This window comes from Ochotona princeps, chromosome 22, assembly GCF_030435755.1.
Source record: "Ochotona princeps isolate mOchPri1 chromosome 22, mOchPri1.hap1, whole genome shotgun sequence".
In the NCBI taxonomy this organism is placed as follows: domain Eukaryota; kingdom Metazoa; phylum Chordata; class Mammalia; order Lagomorpha; family Ochotonidae; genus Ochotona; species Ochotona princeps.
The window spans coordinates 7,245,893-7,267,134 of NC_080853.1; the positions used below are offsets into that span (position 1 = coordinate 7,245,893).

General features: G+C 58.3%; 2 protein-coding genes across 3 annotated transcripts in view; one reads left to right on the forward strand and one right to left on the reverse strand.

Annotated features, from left to right (window-relative positions):
* RIPOR3 (RIPOR family member 3) overlaps positions 1 to 16,342 on the forward strand; it is an 86,538-nt gene extending 70,196 nt beyond the window's left edge. Inside the window, exons 4-22 of the mRNA XM_058679659.1 lie at positions 48 to 126; positions 2,110 to 2,133; positions 2,409 to 2,462; positions 2,945 to 3,094; positions 3,241 to 3,304; positions 3,603 to 3,646; positions 3,737 to 3,862; positions 3,952 to 4,097; positions 4,970 to 5,099; positions 6,599 to 7,171; positions 9,885 to 10,018; positions 10,554 to 10,656; positions 11,111 to 11,246; positions 11,782 to 11,943; positions 12,414 to 12,575; positions 12,833 to 13,035; positions 13,438 to 13,521; positions 15,122 to 15,212; positions 15,553 to 16,342. Coding sequence (XP_058535642.1) covers positions 48 to 126; positions 2,110 to 2,133; positions 2,409 to 2,462; positions 2,945 to 3,094; positions 3,241 to 3,304; positions 3,603 to 3,646; positions 3,737 to 3,862; positions 3,952 to 4,097; positions 4,970 to 5,099; positions 6,599 to 7,171; positions 9,885 to 10,018; positions 10,554 to 10,656; positions 11,111 to 11,246; positions 11,782 to 11,943; positions 12,414 to 12,575; positions 12,833 to 13,035; positions 13,438 to 13,521; positions 15,122 to 15,212; positions 15,553 to 15,650 — 2,563 coding nt within the window. The 3' untranslated portion in view covers positions 15,651 to 16,342. The remainder of the gene's footprint in view (positions 1 to 47; positions 127 to 2,109; positions 2,134 to 2,408; positions 2,463 to 2,944; positions 3,095 to 3,240; positions 3,305 to 3,602; positions 3,647 to 3,736; positions 3,863 to 3,951; positions 4,098 to 4,969; positions 5,100 to 6,598; positions 7,172 to 9,884; positions 10,019 to 10,553; positions 10,657 to 11,110; positions 11,247 to 11,781; positions 11,944 to 12,413; positions 12,576 to 12,832; positions 13,036 to 13,437; positions 13,522 to 15,121; positions 15,213 to 15,552) is intronic.
* Positions 16,343 to 19,331: 2,989 nt separating this feature from the next.
* PTPN1 (protein tyrosine phosphatase non-receptor type 1) overlaps positions 19,332 to 21,242 on the reverse strand; it is a 53,103-nt gene continuing 51,192 nt past the window's right edge. For both annotated transcript variants that reach the window (XM_058679854.1, XM_004585899.2), the window contains exons 7-9: positions 21,050 to 21,211; positions 20,732 to 20,952; positions 19,332 to 19,776 (exon numbers count right to left, since the gene is read on the reverse strand). In XM_058679854.1, the coding sequence (XP_058535837.1) occupies positions 19,563 to 19,776; positions 20,732 to 20,952; positions 21,050 to 21,211 (597 nt within the window). In that variant the 3' untranslated portion in view covers positions 19,332 to 19,562. The remainder of the gene's footprint in view (positions 19,777 to 20,731; positions 20,953 to 21,049; positions 21,212 to 21,242) is intronic.

A 21,242-nucleotide genomic window follows, 5' to 3' on the forward strand; every position in this document is an offset into this window, starting at 1 on the left:
CTTCCTTATTTTTCAACCTACATCTCCTCCTCCTGCTCTCCCCACAGGGAGTATCTGTTTGTGCAGCAGGCCGAGCTGGATTACTTGTGTGGGTGCCACACGGATACCCACAGGAGCTCCAGGCTGGTGAGACACCCGCCCCGTACCCTCCCCATTGAGACTGCATCTGCTGCCAAATGCCCCCCAACCCAGGTCAGTGCAGGGAGCAGACCCCTGAGATGAGCGAGTCTTAACCTTGACCCTGGATGGCCTGACTTCAAGGGCAGCCTCTCATGTCCCCTCTGGCCTAGAAGTGCCCAGCAGGGGTGGAGGTGGGTAAGATGGGGCTTGTCTGGAACCCTAGGCTGGGGCGCCTGGAATCAGGCCTGCCCGTGCAATGCCAAGTGGGCGTGTCGGGCATCAAGGCTTAGTGCATCACAGATGGCCCCCGACACCTGGCCAGCATACAGCTTGGTACCATCATTCTGTCTTTGAGCCTGGCCCCAGACTTGGTAAGCCATCACCCACCAGCTCAGGGCTTTTGCCACCCTCTTAGGCAGAACCAAATTTAGCCAAAGTCATGACCAAAAAGAATAAGATGTCCAGTTAAATTTGATTTTCAGAAAAGTTAATTTTTAAGTAGATCTTGTGTAACCTTAGGGTAAGTTAAGTCTTGATTGTTTGTGGGAGACATAATTCTAATGGGATTCCAGTATTTTCCTGGGTGGCATGGCTGAGGCTCTCTGTTCTGGGGTGCCCCCTCTACCCAGTCTTCTCTGCACCCTTCTGGTGCCTTGAGAAAGCCTCACGCCCACACTGTGCTGACTCACAGCTATGAGGCCTGGGGACCTTGCTCTCTGTGGTTCTCCTCCCCAGAGCCCAAGTGCAGAGCAGCTGTAGGGGAGGGGGCAGGGGGCAGAGGGCCCAGCTGGCTCCTGGAAGGTGGGCACAGCAGGGGGGACAAGGGCCTGCAGCCCACGTGGGGAGGCAAGGCCTGGCCTATTCTGCTCCCTGCCCATCCCCTGGTCGGGCAGTTCCAGCGCTTACTGAGGGGGAAGTTCTGCCAAGGCTGCACTGCTTGGAGGACCACAGAGGTGTGTATCTGAGCTGCCACATTCCACAGATGGACACACTCCAACCACCTTCCTCTCCTCATCTCTAGCTTTCAGTCTCTTGTGTGAGCAGGAAGACACGGACCTCCTGCTTCTGGTTTGTTCCTTCCCTTCAGTTGGCTGCCTGCCCCACCCCCACCCCGCCATGCATTCTTCCTCCTGTGGATCTTATTTTTTTTTTTTTAAGATTTATTTTTATTACAAAGTCAGATATACACAGAGGAGGAGAGACAGAGAGGAAGATTTTCTGTCCGATGATTCACTCCCTAAGTGAGCCGCAACAGGCCGGTGCGCCGATCCAAAGCCGGGAACCAGGAACCTCTTCCAGGTCTCCCCCGCGGGTGCAGGGTCCCAAGGCATTGGGCCGTCCTCGACTGCTTTCCCAGGCCACAAGCAGGGAGCTGGATGGGAAGTGGGGCTGCCAGGACAAGAATAGGCGCCCATATAGGATCCCGGCACATTCAAGGCGAGGACTTTAGCCGCTAGGCTATCACGCAAGGCCCAATAAATAAATTCTTTAAAAAAAAATTTTTTTTAAAAAAGAATTTATTTATTTTTATTGGAAAGGCAGATTTACAAAAAGGAGGAGAGACAGAAAGATTTTCCATCTGCTGGTCAACTCCCCAAATGGTCACAACGCCCAGAGCTGAGCCAATCTGAAGCTTCTTCCAGGTCTCCCACATGGGTGCAGGGTCCCAAGGCTTTGGGCCATCCTCGACTGCTTTCCCAGGCCACAGGCAGGGAGCTGGATGGGAAGTGGAGCAGCTGGGATGGGAACTACTGCCCATATGGGATGCTGGCACTGCAGGTGGTGGCCCTACCTGCTGCACCACAGCACCAGCCTGTCAATTGACTTTCTGGTCCCACCTGCGATTGCCTTGGCTGGGCTGGATCACGTGATTCTGTGGGCCTTACATGGCCCAGGGACCTCCCCACCACTCACAGCATTAAGTCACAGGAGTCTGCCTTCACACTCTGAACTCAGAATCCCTGACACCTGCTTCTCTCCCCCGCATAGGCTTTCTACTATGACCTGGACAAGGTGAGCAAGATCCCGCCCGCAGCACACATGCACATACACATGGAAGGCAGGGTGGTGGCGCCAGGCGTGGGGATGCTGGCTGCTCTGTGGGTGTCCCTGAGTCTCCTCCCTGACTGCCCAGTGGGGACGGGGGTTCCATGTGAGCCTTCCCCAGGGTGGTGAGCTCTGCTGGGCACCACGTCCGTCGGCAGAGGGCGGGAGGCAGGGGAGGCGGAGCTGGCCAGGGGCCCTGGCTTCTGCTAAAGCAGCGTTCCTTGTCATGTGTGTGGGAGAAGCAAATGCGCTCCGTGGAGAGGCACATCCGGAAGATGGAGTTTCACATTAGCAAGGTCAGCAGTGCCTGGGGCTGTGTGGGGTGAGTGGGCTGGGACTGCAGGTGACCTCCTGGTCTGGGGCAGGCACAGGACCCTGAGGTCGAGGTGGCCAGGCCACTAGCAGGACAAAAGGTTGGTCCAGAAAACCTTGGGCTTAATTCTAGAAGGCTGGGAAAGCTGACTTAAGTGTTCTGTTATACAGACAGGAAAGTGAGGCCCAGATAAGAGAAAGGAGATGTGTTGGGCCATATGGCAAGTCCCTTAAGCATGAGTCCACACCTCTGTCTTTGTGCCCAGTCCCCTTGGTGGCCAGAGGGCAAATGTGCCTCCTGACTTAGAGTTAAAAGCCAGGCTGAGAGGGGAGGGGATGCTCCCTGCCCACTTCCTTAGCTCCTGCTGTGGCTGTGGGTATTGGGATACAGTAAAGGGCATGCTGTTCAGGCCAGCTGTTCCCAAGGGTGGGCACAACAGTGGCTGGCAGCTGTGTGCCCCTCCAGGTAGATGAGCTCTACGAGGGCTACTGTATCCAGTGCCGCCTGCACGATGGTGCCTGCAACATGCAGCGGGCCTTCTCCAGGGGTCCGCCAAGCCGTGCCTCCCGCGAGAGCCTGCAGGAGCTGGGTCGCAGCCTGTACGAGTGCACCGAGGTAGGCTGGGGCTTAGGCTCAGGCCAGGGGTGCTCCTGCGAGCCAAGAGGAGGCAGCCTCTGGCTGGAAGGTGCAGGACACGTCCACCCCTGGTGTCGGGAGGAAGGGTAGGGCACGTGACTGATACACCTACTGGGGCTTCACAGGATATGTGGCTCATTGAGGGAGCCCTGGAGGTTCACCTGGGCGAGTTCCATGTCCGGATGAAAGGTATGGCCCACATGAGCAGGTGCTTCCCAGGATTGCTGTGGATTGTGGGGCGGGGCGGGTGTGGGGGTGCTGGCCAGAGCCCCAGGGTCAGGAGTAGTGCTGGTTTTGTGCTTGATGGTCCGTGACCTCAGGCAAGGCCACCCATCTCTGAGCCATGTCCATTGTCCATTGTCCATTGTCCTTCACCATGGCTCACTCCCCTGAAGAAAGCTGAGTCCTGCACTTTGGGGCGTCCTGTGTATACTGGGGAGCCTGAGATCCCTGGAGCAGAGGGAGAGCATCTGTCTTTATGTTCCAGGCTTGGTGGGCTATGCGCGCCTCTGTCCTGGAGACCAGTATGAGGTATGTCCACCCTGCTGGGGCTGTGAGTAGCTAGGAGGGCTCCCTGCGCAGGTGGTGTCGGGAGCAGCTGACGTATCCCGTTCTCAACAGGTGCTCATGCGCCTGGGCCGCCAGCGCTGGAAGCTGAAGGGCCGGATTGAGTCAGACGACAGCCAGACATGGGACGAGGAGGAGAAGGCCTTCATCCCCACCCTGCACGAGGATTTGGAGATCAAGGTGAGGGCAGGGCCAGGATGGGGCCAGCGCACCCTGGGTGCTTGGCTCTGACACTGCCCTCTGATGCCCCCTCCCCACCCTGTCCCCAGGTGACTGAGCTGAGGGGCCTGAGCTCGCTGACCGTGGGTGTTGTGACATGTGACATCGCCGACTTCTTCTGCACGCGGCCGCAGGTCATTGTGGTAGATATCACGGAGCTGGGCACCATCAAATTGCAGCTCGAGGTGCTGTGGAGGTCAGTGGGGCAGCACCCACCCCACTGCCCACTGTGGGAAATGCCAGCTCCCGCGGTACCTGCCATGTGGCTCCATTGCTCCCTGTGCCCGCCTTGGGGTCCCACCCTGACTGCCAGTTGATCACCTCCTGGCCTGGTATCCACTGTGGTGATCACTGGGTTAAGGGCCCACAGTGCCTCACAGCCCCTGCCTTCCCTCCCCACCCTGCCCCACCCTCCCAGTGGTGTCTGTTCTTGCAGAAGGCAGACAGGGACAGGGGAGGGAGAGGGAGAGGGAGTGAAGCGGGGCGGGGGTAGATGGGAGGGGAGAGAAAGGTCCAAGGAAAGATTAAGATGGAAGGAACTCAAGGGGTTAGAGAGAGAAATGATAAGGGAGAGAGGGAGGGACGGGAGGGGAGGAGGTAGAGAGAAGTAGAGCAGGAGATGGAGAGATGGAGAGGAGGGCACGCCCAGCTGTTGTTCAGTCCTCAGATTTGAGCAGCAACCAAGGTTGGGTCGGGTTGAAACCAGGATCCCAGAACTCCACCTGGGACTCCCACCGGGTGTCAGATACTTGCCTGGCACTCGCACCACCTTCCCCTGCCTCCCAGGAAGCTGGGGCCGGGAGTGGAGCTTGAACTCCAGTCCAGGCACTCTGGCATGGAGGCAGGTAGCTCGAGCAGTGTCTTACCCTCTGTGCTACATGCCCTCCCACGCCCCTCTGACCCCTTGTTCTGTTAGTATGGTTGGGCAAGTGGCCAGTGGGGTCCTGGCATGCTCCCAGCTCCTGGCATGTGCTCAGGACAGCCATGGGTGTCTCGGACGATGGAGATGGACGCTCCATACCCGTGGGACCCCCTGACGTCCACTCCCTACTCTCCCCCTATCCCTAGCCCACTTGATTCCGAAAGCCAGCTGTCATCTTCCAGCCCCCTGGGCAAGTTCTCAGTGAACAGCAGGAAGGGCTCCTTGTATGCCTGGACTCCCCCAAGCACCCCCAGCTTCCGGGAGAGATACTGCCTGGTGAGTGGGCAGGAGGGCCGTGGAAGCTGGGGGGCAGCTGAGTGGTTGGTTGGGCACCCCAGATGCTCCAGCTTTGGGCTCTGCTTGTACTGGGCTTACCCTGGGGATGTTTTTTGATGTCTTTCCCTCCTGGGCCACTCCCTCCCGGGGACCTCCAGGATTAGCGCTGGCCGTCGCAGTTTTCGAACTGTGCTGTTCAGATGACTCTATGCCCTCTGGGTCGGTCTTGGCCTTGGCTTCAGCCTCGGCCTCTTTCTCTTATTCCAGAATCGATGCATGCCCTCAGGGCACTTGCCACAGTGCACAGTAAGAGACCCCTTTTCTTGGGGGTCCCCTTAGAGCCCAGAGCTACTTTGTGCCAACTGGAGGCCCGTGTATGTCCCCTGTACTCTGCTCCACGGGGACCTTTTGCACTTGGCCACATGCCTGCAGGCAGCTCTGCCTGGCAGGACAGCGGCCCACATTTGGCTGCATCATCGTGTCAGGCTGTGTTCGGTGAGGTTGCCATTGCAGCTGCCAGCACCAGGGCATGGGTAACAACCTGTGCACGCAAAGCGTCTCTTCGGTGGGGGTACTGAGTTCTGGGGAGCTCGGCCCCCTCTTGGCTGCCCTTGGGGACTGGCACAGGGAGGCTACTGCATGGCTTCTTTCTCAGTAAGGAGCTCCAGGAATAGCAAGTGGGCATCTGAGACCACTTTCTCACCTGGCCCCCCTGGGCCCAGTAAACTCGACCTGTCTGTGAGCTAGAGTGTGGGCTCTGCAGCCAGATGGCAGGCCTGCCACTGCCCCTCCCCTGCTGTGTGAGTTTGGGCAAGTCCTTCAGCCCCTCTGGGCTTCAGTCTGTATTGGAGAAGCTACAGTGCTGGTAGCACCCCAAGAGGGGACTGTTATGTCGATTCCTGGAGGGACCGAGTACTTCAAAGCCTGCTTGCCACTGTGTGAGCTGCTGGGCTGAGTGACGGGAGCACTGAGTGTCCACACCCCTGTTGTGCGTGTGGCAAGGGCAAGCAGAGAGCGAGCACAGAACAGGTGAGGGAGGTGTGGGCCCCTGCTATGACAGTCAGCTCTCGTGTGGCATCGTTCACTCACTCAGGGCTGCATGCCCGGCTCTGCTCCCTGGGAGAAAAGGGATGGGCCTGCTGGGAGCTGAGCTTCCACACCCCATCTGCAGGGCACAAGGAGAGTGAGAAGGAGGGGTGGGCATTGCTGTTGCGACAAGGGATCCCAGAAATAGTGCCATCCAGGCAAAGAGCTGAGGGGGCAGAGGCCTGAGGCAGGAACAGGTGTGGGAGCCCTCTGGGGTGTGGGGAAGAGCCAGGAGGCTCCTACAAAGGTAGTGTTGGGGGAACAAGCTCCTCTCAGCACCCCCGGGATGCCAGTCACCCTGGCAGAGCTGTCACCTGATAATGTGGTTGTGCAGGGTGGGCCTGGAGAGCGGCCCTTCTGGTGCTGCCACCTGGCCCCAGGGGTGGCTGCTGAGGCTGGTCACTTCTCTTCAGTCTGTGCTGCAGCAGCCGGCGCCGCAGCCCTGGTTGCCGGGCAGGCCTAGGGTACCTTCCATCCTCAGCTACCTGTCGGACAGCGACCTGCATGGCCGGGGCCCCTGGAGCTGGAGCCAGGAGCTGCCTGAGATGGACTCCTTCAGTTCCGAGGACCCCCGAGATGCCGAGACCAGCACATCAGCGTCTGCCTCAGACATGGGCTTCTTGCCCTTGGCCATCGGCCCCCCTGCCTCCATTGAGGAGGAGGGGCCCCTGCTGCCTCAGGGCCTGCTGCCAGAGGTGGCCTGCCTGGCGGGGAGTTCACCAGTGGGGCCGCCAGGCTGGCAGAGCCTTGGGGAAGACAGCCCCGATCTGGCCTGGGGTGTCCTGGGCCACAGTGGCACAAACCCACAGCCCAACCAGGAGGGCCAGGCTGATGGAGAAGCAGAGGACAGCATGGAGGGTCCTGGCCCAGCCCTGGAGCAACCGCTGCAGGAGGTCCTGGAGTTGCTAAGGGGCCCGCACCCCACCTGGTGGCCGCAGCTCTGGGAGCTGGAGCACCAGGTTGTCCATCTCAGGGAGCGGCTGAAGGTATGACTCCCCTGCTGAAGGCATGATTGCGGCTGGGCACGGGGGTCCAGGGAGGGGCTGTGTCCCTCTGGGTCTCTGTCTCCTCACCTGGTGAGTGGGGGTACTCACGGCCTTCATGGGACCAGCGGGGAGGGGGAGTGGTTGGAGGAAGCTGGGGCTTATGGATTCTGGCTCCATCTTGGGTCCCAGCCCTGGGAAAGGCCCATGGAAGCCCTGTCCAGATGTTGGTCTGCCTTATCCACATCCCCCCACAACATGGCTTAGCCAGGTGTCATTCTTGGTTCACAGAGTCGCAGGTACAAGGGTGGCAGGTGGCTCTCTGACCAGGGAGTGTTATTCTAGCCTACCTCAGGTTGGCATTTACATCAGAGAAAAGCTGTTAGCCCACCACCTGCCAACACTCATGACCCCTCTATCATTTGTGAGGACATTTCTGCAGCACTTGGCAGGATGGATCATGTTGGGACAGGGCTGAAACTCCCATGTAACACCCAATGACTCTTTACAACATGGTCACTCTGCGTGGCTATCACAATCTTACTTCATCAGCCCTTTATGTCTGAAAATCTCAGGGAAAATCCTTAAGGAACAAATTCAGGGCTGGCGTAGCAGGTTAAGCTACAACCTGCAAGGCCGGGTTGAGTCACAGTTGTTCCAGTTCTGATCCAGCTACCTGCCAACACAACTGGGAAGGCAATGGAAGATGGTCCAAATGCTTGGGCCCCTGCACCCATGTGGGACACCCAGAAGAAGTTCAGCTTAGCCCAGCTCCGACTGTTGCAGTCATTTGGGGGGGTTGAACCAGCAGATGGAAGGTCTCTCTCTCTCTTAGTAATTCTGCCTGTCAAATAAATATAATAAATCTTTAATAATAGTTCAAAAACTAAAGACGTCATGTCACCTTTTGGAACTCATGAATTTTTTGGAAAGAGTGACCGGAAGGACACAGATTTCCTACCCACTGGTTCACTCCCTAAAGGGCCGAAGTGGTGAGGGCTGGGCCAGATGGAAGCCAGGAGTCTGGAACTCACATAGGTGACAGGAGCCCAAGCACCTGGGCCATCTTCTGTGACTTTCTCAGCCACATCAGCAGCGAGCTGGATTGGAAGTGCAGCAGCACTCAAACTGGTCCTCAAATGGGATTCTAGTGTCCCGGGGAATGGCTTAGTCCAGTGTGCCACAAGGCCACACCCCTTGTGTTTGTGTGTGTGTGTGTTTATGTAGAACAATGTGAGTCTGCGTGGACAGGACCATCACGCATCTACATGCTGAAAATCCCAAGGCTGCAACAGTCAGTCATCTTGGACACCTTCAGGGACTTTTTCCCCCAAAGGGAGAACAACGAAAACAATTCTAGGCTGTGGTTTCGAGTTTGATTTTTTTTCTAAAGCTGTATTTTATTTTTATATGAAAGGCAGAGTTACAGGGAGAAGGAGAGACAGATCTTTCATCTGCTGGTTCACTCCCCAAAAGGTCACAAAGGCTGGCGCTGATCTAATCTGATCCAAAGCTAGGAGCCAGGACCTTCTTCTGGGTCTCCCATGCAGGTGCAGGGTCCCTAGGATTTGAAATATTCTCTGCTGCTTTCCCAGGCCACAAGCAGGGAGCTGATGGGAAGTGGAGCAGCCGGGTGTTGAACCTGCATCCATATGGGATGCCAGCACTACAAGCAGAAGCTAAGCCCACATGCTGTGGTGCTGGTGCCTGTAATTTAAGGAGAAATCACACACACATTCATGTGGGTGTCCATGGACACACCCAGCAGATCCTCATCCCTCGGGTAGCTGTATTTGCTGAGGCACCAGCTCGCTGGAATCTCTCCTCCACCCCCAGTCACCTCTGGGGATGTGTAGAGTGGTGAACAGTGTGAGCGGTGCAGTGTGCACCCTCCGCCTCGGCCTGGCAGCGAAGCTCCTCTCCAGGCTGTCTGGTGCCATGCTCGTGGTGTCGCTGTGCCCCCAGTGGACCGCCTCAGCATGGGCTAAGGTCCTGAGTGCTTCAGCTGTAACGTTCTCTATGGAGGATGCACATGGCTTTCATGCGTGGCATTTAGGCCTGACTTGCTCTGTCTCCTAAGTGAGCTAACACACACATAAGCTGTATACCAACTGGCGACCTGAGTTGGCAGTGGCTTTATCCACTTTGCCACAGAGCCAGATGGTTTTGCTCCATGATTTTTTTAAAGACTTATTTATTTTAATTGGAAAGTCAGATATACAGAAAGGAAGATCTTCTATTGATTCACTCCTCAAGCGGCTGCTACGGCTGTAGCTGAGCCAATTTGAAGCCAGGAGCCAGGAGCTTCTTCTGGGTCTTCCACATGGGTGCAATGTCTAAGGCTTTGGGCCATCCTCCACTGCTTTCCCAGGCCACAAGCAGGGAGCTGGATGGGAAGCGGAGCTGCCAGGATTAGAACCGGTGCCCATATGGGATCCTGGAGTGTGCAAGGCGAGGACTTTAGCCACTAGGCTACCGCACCAGGTCTGCACCATGCCTTTCACAGGCCACGTGGGAGGGACTAGAGAGTGCCACATGCCACACCTGTTGCTGCCCTGGTACTAGGCCACAGGACCAACAGCTGGGGCTGTATTGAGTGACAGAGGGGGAGGTGGGACCTGTGGCCGGACTCTGTGAAGGCCCGAGAGAGCCTTGGTGGGAGTCCTGGCTGGCAAGGCTCTTGGCGCTGCCTCAGGTCTGGCTACCCCGTCTACAGCCCCGTGGAGCCCGGCGGCAGGAGCACGCCTCGGCTGAGAGCCTGACCAAGTGCGTCCTGGACAGCTTTGCCTTCCTCAATGCCCACTTCACCCCGGACCAGCTGTCTCTGGCGGGGGGCTCCCAGAGTCCCCGGTGAGCACAACTTTCTGTTTCCTACTGGTCTCCTGGTCTGCTTCTGCCATTGCCCCAGGCCAATTCCTGCTCAAGTTTGATTCCTCTGTGTGCTGCTGTCCAGAGGGAGGGCATGTGGCCTCGTGCCTTCTCTGATGATGGCACAAAGATGGGGTGGTGGGGTGCCCAGGGGCCCATGCTGCTGCCCGCACTGCTGTTTGGCCCACACTCAGGACACTGAGAGCCAGCTGGGCCTGACCCCTTGGCCGTGGTGTTCTGCCAGCCTCTCGTGGTCCTGGGGTCTTAGCCCCACTCTGTAGTTGAGTCTGCTGTGGCTCCAGGGTACCTGGCATGTTTGAGCCTGGCTTCCTGCTGAGCTTGTATGCCCGGCCTCTGGGGGCCACATGGCCCTGCTGCACCTGTTCTGCGTTCCCCTCTGCCCCATCTCTCTCCTTTCTCTTGGTTTTACCTGCTCCCCATTCCACCTTCATCCCAGCTCCAAGGGAGCAGAGCTGCTGACCAAAGCAGTCACGCTGTCCCTTTTGATTCAAGCCAGAAGGGACAGGACCTCGTCGCCATCACCATCACCACAGGGGCCATCCTGGGAGCTGGACGAGCTGCTGGCTGTGCACCTGCGTGTGTGCAGAGCTGTGCTGCAGGTGGCTGAGGCCAGGCGGGCTGGGCAGTGCTCCTGGCTGGGGCACATGGTATGGGGTGAGAGGCCTGTGGCCTGAGGGCCAGTGAGCCAGATTCTCTGTTGGGCGAATCGGCTGTGTCTGGGTGAGTGGCCATGGGGCTCCGGTTGGAAACATGCCGAACTCTGGCCAAAGCAGCTCAGCACTGAGGGACTGGAGAGAGGCTGGGTCCAGGGATGCTGCTGAGGGGACTGGGCCTTGCCCACTCTGGGCTGTGCTTTGTAGTTGGGTTGACTTCATGTTCAGGCTGGGTCCTTCTGCTGGCACAGGCAGTTCCTGGAGGCTCAGCCACCTTGGAAAACTGGAAGAACCCTAGATGGCCAGGGAGCTGCCACTGGGAGGGAGGGGACAGGCCCAGACCAGGGGGAGCCTCGACCCGCTCTGACTTGCTGCTTGGGGTCGGATGGGGTGCTTCCAGAAGCTGTTGTCCCCACTTGTGTCGCGGGTGGTCCAGGAGCAACTGCTGGAGGAAGCGGTGCAGCAGAGGCGCGTCTTGGAGACGCTTTCTGGCCTCGACTTGGACAAAGTCAGACAGACAGCGGCCGCTGAAGCAAGTAAGTGGCCTGCAGCTCCCTCTTTGCATAAGTGATGGGGAGCCTTGCCCCCCTGACACCCCAGGTTAGCTGGAGGCTGGCATGGGCCACTGGCTTGGCTGGGACCAGAGGTGTCCACTAGGAGAGGTGGGATGGCCTTGGAATGTCCTGCGTGTGCGTTTTGATAAGCTCTGGGCAAATGGTCTATCTCTCTGAGCCTCGGCTTCCCCGTCTGTAAGATGGGCAGAGGTCACATAAGGAATGCCATGAGCAAATGATCAGCTCTACCTTTGCCCATCTTACCCACCCCAGGACTGGCCCTCTGGGTGCCCAGGTTCCTGCTTTTCCCTGGGTGGAGGGTGGTGTGAGGCCTGCCAGTGGTGACCGAGTGAGGGACACTTGGAGCTGTCATGTGGCAGCATCAGATAGGAGCTCACAGCAGCTAAGTCACCTGTCACTTTCCTGACCCCTTGGGTCACAGGGGAGGGACATCTTTGGGCCCCCTGTTACCTCTGCTTCCCCACATGTCACTCAGGTGGCTGACCCTGGGTCTCAGTCCTTTCACAGGCCATGTGTGGGAAGGGGTGCCGGGCGCTGTGGAGGGCGTGCACGGCCCCCTGTGTGGCACTGACCTGCCCCGCCTCCACACTGCTGAGCCAGCTCAAGAGGACGTTCCTGCACCGGCTCAGAGGGAAGCACCTGCGACAGCTGGAAGCAGGTGTCTGCCCTGCCCCATGGGCTGAGCTCCACTCCCCGGGTGGGGGGTCCTCTGTTTCAGCCTACCTGCCTCACTCCAGCGCTTCCCCCAACCCTCCCACAGTGTTTGTCTTCCTGGGGAGCACGGGCCTCCACATGGGGACTTCTCAATTGTCTGTGGGCTAGGGCCAAACCCCATACCTTCAGCCAGAACCTTAAACAGGCAGGCAGGGACACAGGAGGGTGCCTCTTGAGGCTGGCTGAATGCATCTGGCCATTTGCTCTGTTGAGCAAGTGCAGGGCCACAGTTGCACTGCACGGTGGCTTTAACTTCAGCACCTTGTCCCTCCCCACCATCCACCACCTGGGTTGGTGGCAGGAGTCAGGCCCCCCCATCCCCCCCGCAGGCACCAGCTCCAGGGGTTCCCTGGGAGGTGGCTAGGGACTGGCCCAGGGGCACTTAGAGGCTCACTGCTGCCCCCGTGTGGCTAGTGTGCCACCAGCTGCTGGAGCAGGTGGTCAGCTGTAGTGGGCTGCTCCCGGGGCCCGGGATCTTGGAGGAACAGAGGCTCACCTGGTTCCAGTTCCTCGGCTACCTGCAGAAGCATGGTGTGAGTGACCTGGAGGAGCACCTGGCCCAGCTAGCCAAGGAAGGTAGGGGCCACAGTCCCGGCCGGGCTCTCTGCTTCCCCTCGCGCTGTTCTTCGGGAACCCAGATTAACAAACAGGTGGCTCTGAGGAGCATGGTGGCCTGAGCTGGGCTGAACGTTCATGTTTGATCCCTCTAAGACTGTCTGCACTAATCCTTCCCTCACTCCAGGGTTTGTTTCTCTGTGGCTTGGGGAGGCCCTGCTGCCTGGCCCTGACCCGGGCGACCCTGGGCTCACGTCTCTTGCACTCCCGCTTTCTAGTCAAACTCATCGAGGAGCTGCACAGCACTGCACAGCTCAAGGCCATCAAGAAGCTGCAGGGGAAGCGGCTGGGCCAGCTCCAGCCCCTGCCCCAGACCCTGCGAGCCTGGGCGCTGCTCCAGCTGGACGGATCCCTACGGGTGTGCAGGGCGGCCAGGGTACGCCTGGCTGGCGCAGCCCGCAATACAAGCTTCCGGGAGAAGGTAGGTCAGCATTTTTTTTTTTGAGCAGGGACCACCAGGCCACAAAGGATCTGTGTGGCTGTCACCCCCTCATCGCAGTGTCCCTGAAGCCACACATCTGCTGGGTCTTCCTGGGTGTGACTGCTACACGCCCAAGGTGCGAGACTCAGGGTGGGAGGCGTGCTACTGGGGCATTCTCAAGCTGCAGGCACAGAGAGTGTCCCTCATCTTCCTACTGCCCTGCACTCAGGGACCACTGCAGTCCATCTCATGACTGGGGTCACCTGCTCAAGGCCAACAGGCCTGGGTGCTGAGCTGCACTGGGAGAGTGGGAAGAGTTCAACTTCCTGTCAGCTTGAGGGCACAGCGGAACAGCAACTTCTGCCCCTGCCCGTGCCCCACTCAGGGTTCCCTCGCCCCCAGGCTCTGATCTTCTACACCCACGCCCTGGCCGAGAGTGACGCCAAGTTGCAGCAGGCTGCGTGTGTAGCGCTCCAGCAGCTCCGGGTGAGTCCATGAGCCATGGCCAGTGACCAACGTGGGAGCCAGCCACTGTGGCTGATGCCAACACTGCTCTATAGGAATTCCACCTAGACCAAGAAAAAAAGGGGGGGTGGTAATTACCACCCTCTTGGGGTCTGTATTGTGGTGCAGCACGTTAGGCTGCTACTTGGGACACCCACATCCCATGTGAGCACTGGTTCAAGTCCCAGCTGCTCTTCCCCCAGCCCAGCTCCTTGCTAATGTGCCCAGGGAAACACCAGATGATGGTTCCAGTGGACCTCTGCTACCTACGTGACAGACCTGGCTGGAGTTCCTGGCTTCTGGCTTCAGCCTGGCCCAGCCCCAGCTGTTGTTTGGAGTCTATGGGGGAGTGAACCAGTGGAAGGAGCATAAGAAAAATGACACAGCTGTAAGGCCCCTAACAGGTGCTTTTAGAGGAGTGGATCTGATGGCAGGGAGTCCCCAGGAGTACTCACCTCTGGGTGAAAGGTGCGTGGCCTCAGGGAGCCACTCAGAGCTCCTGAATTATGAGGCATCTTCAAGCTGATGGAAAATGCATGTTATGAAAAACCCATGCATTTCCACTCCATTTTAAAACAAAAATTCAAGTTAAAATTTAATTTGAAAAATAGAGACCTTCCAACTGCTGGCTCACTTCTGACAGGCAGGCCTGCAACAGCCGAGACTTTGCCAGGAACCAGGATTCTTTCTTTTTGTAATACTTTATACCGAAAGACAGGTTTACAGAGAGAGAAGGGAGAGACAAAGGTCCTCCATCCACTGGTTCACTCCCCTATTGGCTGTAGTGGCTGGAATGGGGCTAAAGCCAAGAGCCAGGAACTTCTTCCAGGTCTGCCACACGGATGCAGGGCCTGTGGGCCATCCTCTGCTGTCAGCTCAGTTTTTAATAAACCTTCACATCACCAAGGGCTCTTACGGGCACGGGCTCTTGGGAACACATATGAGGTCAGAGTTCTCTCTCTCGTGCGGCTCCAGTCAGCTCCTGACACCCCCGTGTGCTGCATGCCCAGAAATGAGGGGTCTCCACCTCATGTTGCTCATGTGGGGAAATTTTTAGGGCACCACTGCCCACTTGCCAGGTCAGTGTGCCCAGCCCCGATGAGCCACTCATTTCTTTATCTGTTCTTGATGAACCAACATGACCTTCTCCAACCCCATTCTTGGCTTGAGTGGGGAGCCCAGCAGAGGCAACTGCAACACACATGGTCCAGGGTCCTGAGGACAAGCTGCCCGAGGACCCTGGCACATCCTGCTCTGGAGTGCAGGGTCAGGATGTGGGGGGCTGGGGAAGGAGGGAGGGAGGTGCAGGAACAGACGGCTCTCTTCCAATCTGGGCCTTCAGCAGGCATTCCTAAGCACCAGCTCTGCTCATGGCCTGGCTCATGGGCAGGTGTTGGGTTTGTGAACAGGAGCTTCCTCCCTGGCTGTTTGATGAACTAAGAGGCTGCACGAGCAACCTGGAAGCTTCAAGAAAGAGGAGAAAGGGAAAGGGAACCACAGTGCCACCAGGGCTGATCAAAGTGATGTCACTTGCCATTCAGAAAGCTCCCTAAGGGAGCTCTTTTCCTCCTATTCCCAACAGGGTATCGAAAGCATTGATGACATTGCCCGCCTGTGCCAGTCTGACGTGGAGGCTGTGCGCACAGCAGCTCGGGAAGCCACGCTGTCATTCGGTAAAGTGGTGCAACACTTGTTGGCGAGGGGCAGCAGGGCTGTCGGGGCCCCTAGATGTTAGAGGAGCCAGACCCAGCCTGGGCAGGAGGCAGGGCAGTGCCCAGGGGTCCTGCCTGTGAGCCTGCCGCAGTGCTGGCAGCCATGTTTGCCAACACCCTGGCCGAGGCAGGCTTCCCTCTTTACCATCCCTTCAGAACAAGGCAAGGGGACACTTCACTGCAGGGGAGGGTCTCAGGCCTTGAGGGTCACCAGGCAGATGCATGCCAAGGTGGCCAGCAGAGGCCACCTGGGATCACCACAGCAGGAAGTGCCCACTGACACGTGGCCTCACTGTTGCAGGTGAGAAGGGACGCCTGGCTTTTGAGAAGATGGACCGACTCTGTGCAGACCCAGAAGTCTCCTGCCAGGACGACGAGGTTGAAATCACTATATTTTAGAAGCCCCAGCTCATGAGGGTCCTTCTAGAATTGTGTGTGTGTGTGTGTGTCGTCATCCAGCCCTGTGACCTGAAGCTGCAGACCCAGGCCACAGCCGAGCACCTGCAGAGGTAGGCCAAGTGGGACTGCCTGGCCTTCAATGAGAGCCCAGCCTCTGGCTGGCTCTGTGAAGCCGAGTGTCCCAGCACCAGGCAGGTGGAGGCCCCGAGTCAGAGGCTGCGAGTACATGGGAGGAACATGAGGCTCGCTGCGTGCTGACCCATTCTGGGCCCACTGGGTGGCTCCGGTCACTTCACCCTGGCAGATGGAAGGGCTTGAGGCTATCTGCAGCCCGAGCTGCACCCTGGCCAGCTGGCCATGGGCCCCCGAGTATGACAGCACAAAGCCAGCCGCTGGGGCTGGGATGCCCTTCGCTGCGGCCACATGGCTCAAAAAGGAACCAAAGAGGAATCTGGCTCTGGGACAAAATCAGGCCAGGCTGGATCGGTGATGGGAAAGCAGGCCCCTCTGCAGTCCGCTCAAAAACGAGCTTGTGTGTCCTGAGGTGCGTGTGTGGGAGCACAGAGACGAGGCAGACAGCGCTGTCCTGCCACTTTCCTGTGGAGAGTTGGTGGGTATTTGCTCTTTTGGTTTTGCTCCGTATTTATTTGGTGCATGTTCCACTTTCTGAAACTGCAATGAAGGTTGTGGTGATGGCTGCTCTGCTGCCCCCGAGTGGTCACTGATGCTCCACCGAGTCACCTGTTGGGGGCATCTGTCCCAGTCCCTGCTGGGGGATGCACAAAGACTCTGCCCAGCCCTGTGCTCCACCTGACTCGGTCCCAAAGTGACACATTTCACATTTTTTACAGCCTATGCACGGTGTGTGTGTGGTGGGGGAGGGTAAGTAGCTTGGTGCAGCTGCAGGACCACAGCTTGCCCATGTCCTGGTCCCCAGGTGTGGCAGTGCCTGGCATGGACCAGTCACCCCACGGTCAGCTCTGGATCTGCCAGGCAACCCTGAGTGATAGAAGGGAACTTCTGGTGCTGGGCAGGCAGCTCTGAAACTGCTGCAGAACCAAGAGCTCGCTTGGGAGGGCTCTGCTGTTTCCCTTGGCACAGGAGGGGTGCCGTGCTGGGTCCTTCTAGCTCACCTCTACCTCTGTGCCTGGTGGGTGCCTCATGTGCCCCGAGAGTGGGGCTCCGCAAAGGAGGTGTGTTGAGGTTGGCAGCATTAGGGCACATTCTGCCAGCTCCTTCTGCATGAAGATGCCAGCTCACCTGACAGGTGACCCCTGGCCTGCTCTGGCAGAGCTGCACAGCACCCCAGAACATATTCATTAGAAACACTATTTTTGCAACTAAAATGCAAACCATTGTTTATATGGCCCGCCAGGAAACTGCACACTCTGACAGCTTTGTGAGGTCACCCAAGACCCTGAGGCATGCCCACCCCACCCGCAGCCATGCACCCCCCGACACTCCTGGAAACGCGTCGCTGTTTTTCTCTCTTTATTTTGTACAAACGGTTTCTTCCATGGCCACCATAGAAAAAGAATGACCCAACGAGTAAATATTGGCTTAAGGCATATAGCAGAGCAGCTTGCTACCTCTTTAACACGCGTGTGACAACTCACACTGCCACCGGCTCTCCTGGACAGGGGCCGCACTGCTATGTCCGTTTTGAAATGCTACTGTATATACACCCCGAGACTACTACATACGTGTACAGGAGTCCAAAACAAAATAAGCCCAACTCCACAGCCCTCACAGTCTGGTGCCCGAGCCCTGCCCACACCTTGCCACAGCTCCACAGGGGAGGGGGCCCATTGTTGGCACCCACCTGAAACTTTCTGGCTGAGCTCCCACCTGTGAAAGGCAAAGAGTGAAAATGCTGGCGAGGGGGCTCGGCAGCCAGAGGTGCCTTTCTTTTATGGAAAAGCCACCAGCTGGGAGAGGTCCGCCGTTCCCCTCCAGGAAGTCGTGAGCACCATTGGTCCCCACAGGGTTCAAGGGTGCAATGGGTGCAGGCAAAGGGGCTGCTGCCCCCAGGTGGTTTTGAGAGGCATGGCTCCCGGCATCACCCTGCTCTAAGCCGTGGCTTGCTCAGGCACAGCGTGAAGGTGGAGTAGTGGAGGCTAACCCCAAGGGGTCACTGTGTGGAGCCTGAGGCTCGACCATGGCTTCCCATACCCTTGGAATGTCTGAGTGATGGCAGGCCCTGGTTGGACTGGGGCAGGCCAGAGTGCCAGGCTAGCAACCAGGCAGCTCAGGGACTGGAAAATTTCAGCCCCTCTAGCCGAGTGGCCCAGGCCGCCACAGCCGGGTGGGGATTGGAGCAGGATGAGGTCTGCACTCCCCCAGGACATGTTAGTAAGCAGAAATCTGAGTTCAAGCACATGGGCTTTTCGTCAGGACAGAGAGTGTCCATGCATTTTCATACACGGAGGGGGGGTGACAGAGCCAGGGTCCAGCAGGTCACGGGGAGGGGCGGAGTGGAGGGAGACCAGCTCGGACCCACCCCCTCACATCATTAAACAGCCCAGAGTCGGCTACAGATTCTAGCCGGGGTCTCTGCTGGGCGCGTCCCCTCCTGGCCGGTCCTGGGCCACCACAGCAGCCTTGCTCCCAGAATGACCTGAGGCATCACCGTGCTTGGTGATCAAGCCCTGGATGCAAGGCTAACAACAAGCCATTTGAAGACATTGTTGGTTTAAGTTGTTCATGTAGCAGGGACAGTCACACACTCAGAGGGCCCCATGCTATCCCCGACTTGCATTGTGCGCCTCACAGACTGGGCTGTGGACTCAGGGGCAAGGGAAACCAAGGAGGAGAGGCTTGCGGTCTGGGGGGGTGGCTGTGGTGCAGCCCAAGCGTCCATCTGCGGCACCTGGCCTGGCCGGCACTCCACACTTGCCTCGGCAGGCCTGGGGGAGTGCGCAGGGCAGAGGGAAGGCTAGGAGTTGGCGCAGGAATCAGACTGAAGCCAAGCGTGGTGGGTCGAGTCCTGGCCCGCAGAGCTGACCCACTCACGCACGTCACCAGCACAGGTGTGCCCTCTCACCCCCAAAATCATCCACAACGGGGAAAACTGCTTTCAGTAAACCGTCGCTGCACTGCCAGGCCACCTAGACAGAGGGGAAGCAGGTACGACAGGGAGATGGCTGGTGAGGCCAGGTCAGGACCAGAGGTGCTAGGCTGCTGTTCCCCGGCCTGCAGGTGGCACACTGCCCGGGGAGTCCTGACTGCCCTGGGGAAGCTGAGCTCAGCTTGGGTGCCACCCTGACCCTGAGGCAGGAGCCTCAAGAAAACCCCTTTATGGAGACACGGTGATGAGGCCTGGCGCCCAAGCAGATGGTTGTCCCAAGGAGGCCAGCCTGTGGGGATGCCTTAGTGAGGCAGGAGCCAGCCTTGCCTTCTGGAGACTCTGTCTACCACTTCTGCTCGCGGCAGGGAGGTGGGCACCCACGGCCCACCTCCCAGCCTTCTGCTTCAAGTCCAAGTTTGAGATCTTCCCCTGGGAAATCAAATGCAAAGTATGTAACAAGAGGTTCCTAAGTGCCTGTTTGGCTTGTTTTTTTTTCTTCTCCAGAAATAAAAAGCTGCTGCTTATAAAGGTTAAAAACAACAATGTGTTGTAATTCAACTTTTCCCCAAAACAACCGAGCAGAGAGAGAGAGAGAGAGAGAGAGAGAGGGCGTACGACGTATTTGGCATTTCTCTACTTACTCCTGAATAGTTGAAGGCCCTGAGATAGACTTATGTTCCTGGGACCAGAGGGCTCCTTGCCACCCAGTGCATCCACCCTGCCGTGGTCCAGACAGCCGGCTCTGGGTGCTGCTTCCCAGGCGGGCTCCAGGGCTCCGCAGAACCCAATCCTGCTGCGGGGCCGGCGGCGGCCACGCTCGCCTGTGCGCGTCCCACAGCGAGCCGTCAGTGGAAGCACACCCTGTAGCAGAGGTAGGCGCCAGCCGTGAGGACCGTGGCCATGCACATGTTGACCAAGAAGGGCTTCCAGGGAGTCAGTGCTTGGGAGCCCTCTTCCTCCGTGGATGGCGACGGCTCCTCCAGGGCGGGGGATACAGCCTGGGGGCCTCGCATACTGCTCCCCACGACTCGCCTTCTAACTTCAGTGTCTTGACTCATGCTGGGGGATCAGAAGGGCAGAGATGGGTTACTCATTGGGGTATGGGATGGGGCTGGCCAAGATGCTGTTAGCACAGAGCCACATGTGCAGGACGAGAGCAGAGCCAGGCCTATGCCGACACCAGTCTCAAGGGCACTCGTCACCCCCCAGGAGCCTTGGGTGATCACTGCAGCCAGTGGAGCGGCCACAGGCTGTGCACAGCCTGGAACCCCAGTGTCAGCCCAGGCTGGGACTCCTGCCCTCGCCTCAACAGCTGCAGTGCTCCCCGACTCCGGGGGGATTCCCTGAAAATCTCACCCCGGCCTGGCACTCTGTCACGTATCTCTGTCACCAGCAATGCCCTGCATGCTTGGTGGAACATCACTGCAGGCTAAACTTTCAGCAGGCACCCACATCTGGACACCCCTTTGAGGAAAGGCCCAGAGCACCTTCCCCAGCAGCGTTGGGCTCAGGCTAACTCCTACTCATTCTCCATGCTTCCATGTGTGCCGCGGCTTGCAGGCAGCCTGAGCTGGTCATCTCTACAGGCACGTCTGTCCCATCACTGCCCACAGCTCCTGCCACAGTGTACTGTGGGCCCTTTCCCAATGGGATGGCTTAGCACCGAGGCCAAAAGCTGTGTTCCAGCGGCTCGGAGCTCCACAGTCCTCAACAGCTCATTGCTGGTGGTGCAGTCTCATGAACACAGAAAGGCCAAGAACATCATCAAGACCACACAATTACACGACAAGGTTGTTTCCCCCAGGGCTACTGTGGGGACTAAAGTGTGTGGTCAAACCCACATCTGAGGATGTGCACTGTCACCACCAAGTCCAAGGAGCACCACAAGGTGGAGCTAGAGTCCCACTGAAGTCAGTCCCTCCCAGGGCCATGTGCCCCGGGGCCAGCAGCAGGCAGCCTGGGGCTGGGAGCAGCTTTGAGGCCTCTATGCCCAGCAGCCAGGAACCCATATTACCTTTCCAAGCTGTAGGGGGTGCTCAGGGAGGCTCTGCTGTCCTCCTTGGTGGGGCAGTCAGTGCTCTCTTCGGCCGCATCCTTCACCCACTGGTGGTTGGGGAAGAACTCCTTGCACTTGCCGTTGTGAGGCTCCAGGATCCGCTTGGGGGGCCGGGGAGGGGGTGGTGTGTGCTCTGGCGGGGGCTCAAGGTCCTCGTGGGAGAGCTCCTTCCACTGATGCTAGAGGTGGCAGAGGGGTCCCGTCAACATCTGCCTGGGGCTCGCAGGGCAGAGGCAGTGCTGACCTGCCCCGAGGCGTCTCCCAGGGTGAACTAACCTGCACCGAAGCATCTCCCAGGATGAACTTGGCCCCTTCGATGACGGCCAGGTAGGAGAAGCGCAGCTGATCAGCTGTCTGGATCAGCCCCATCCGGAACTTTCTCATCTCCAGCAGCACCTTCTTGATGTCCACAGACGAGGGGTCTTTCCTTTTGTCCATCTGAAAGCCAAAGACACAAGCTCAGCTGGCG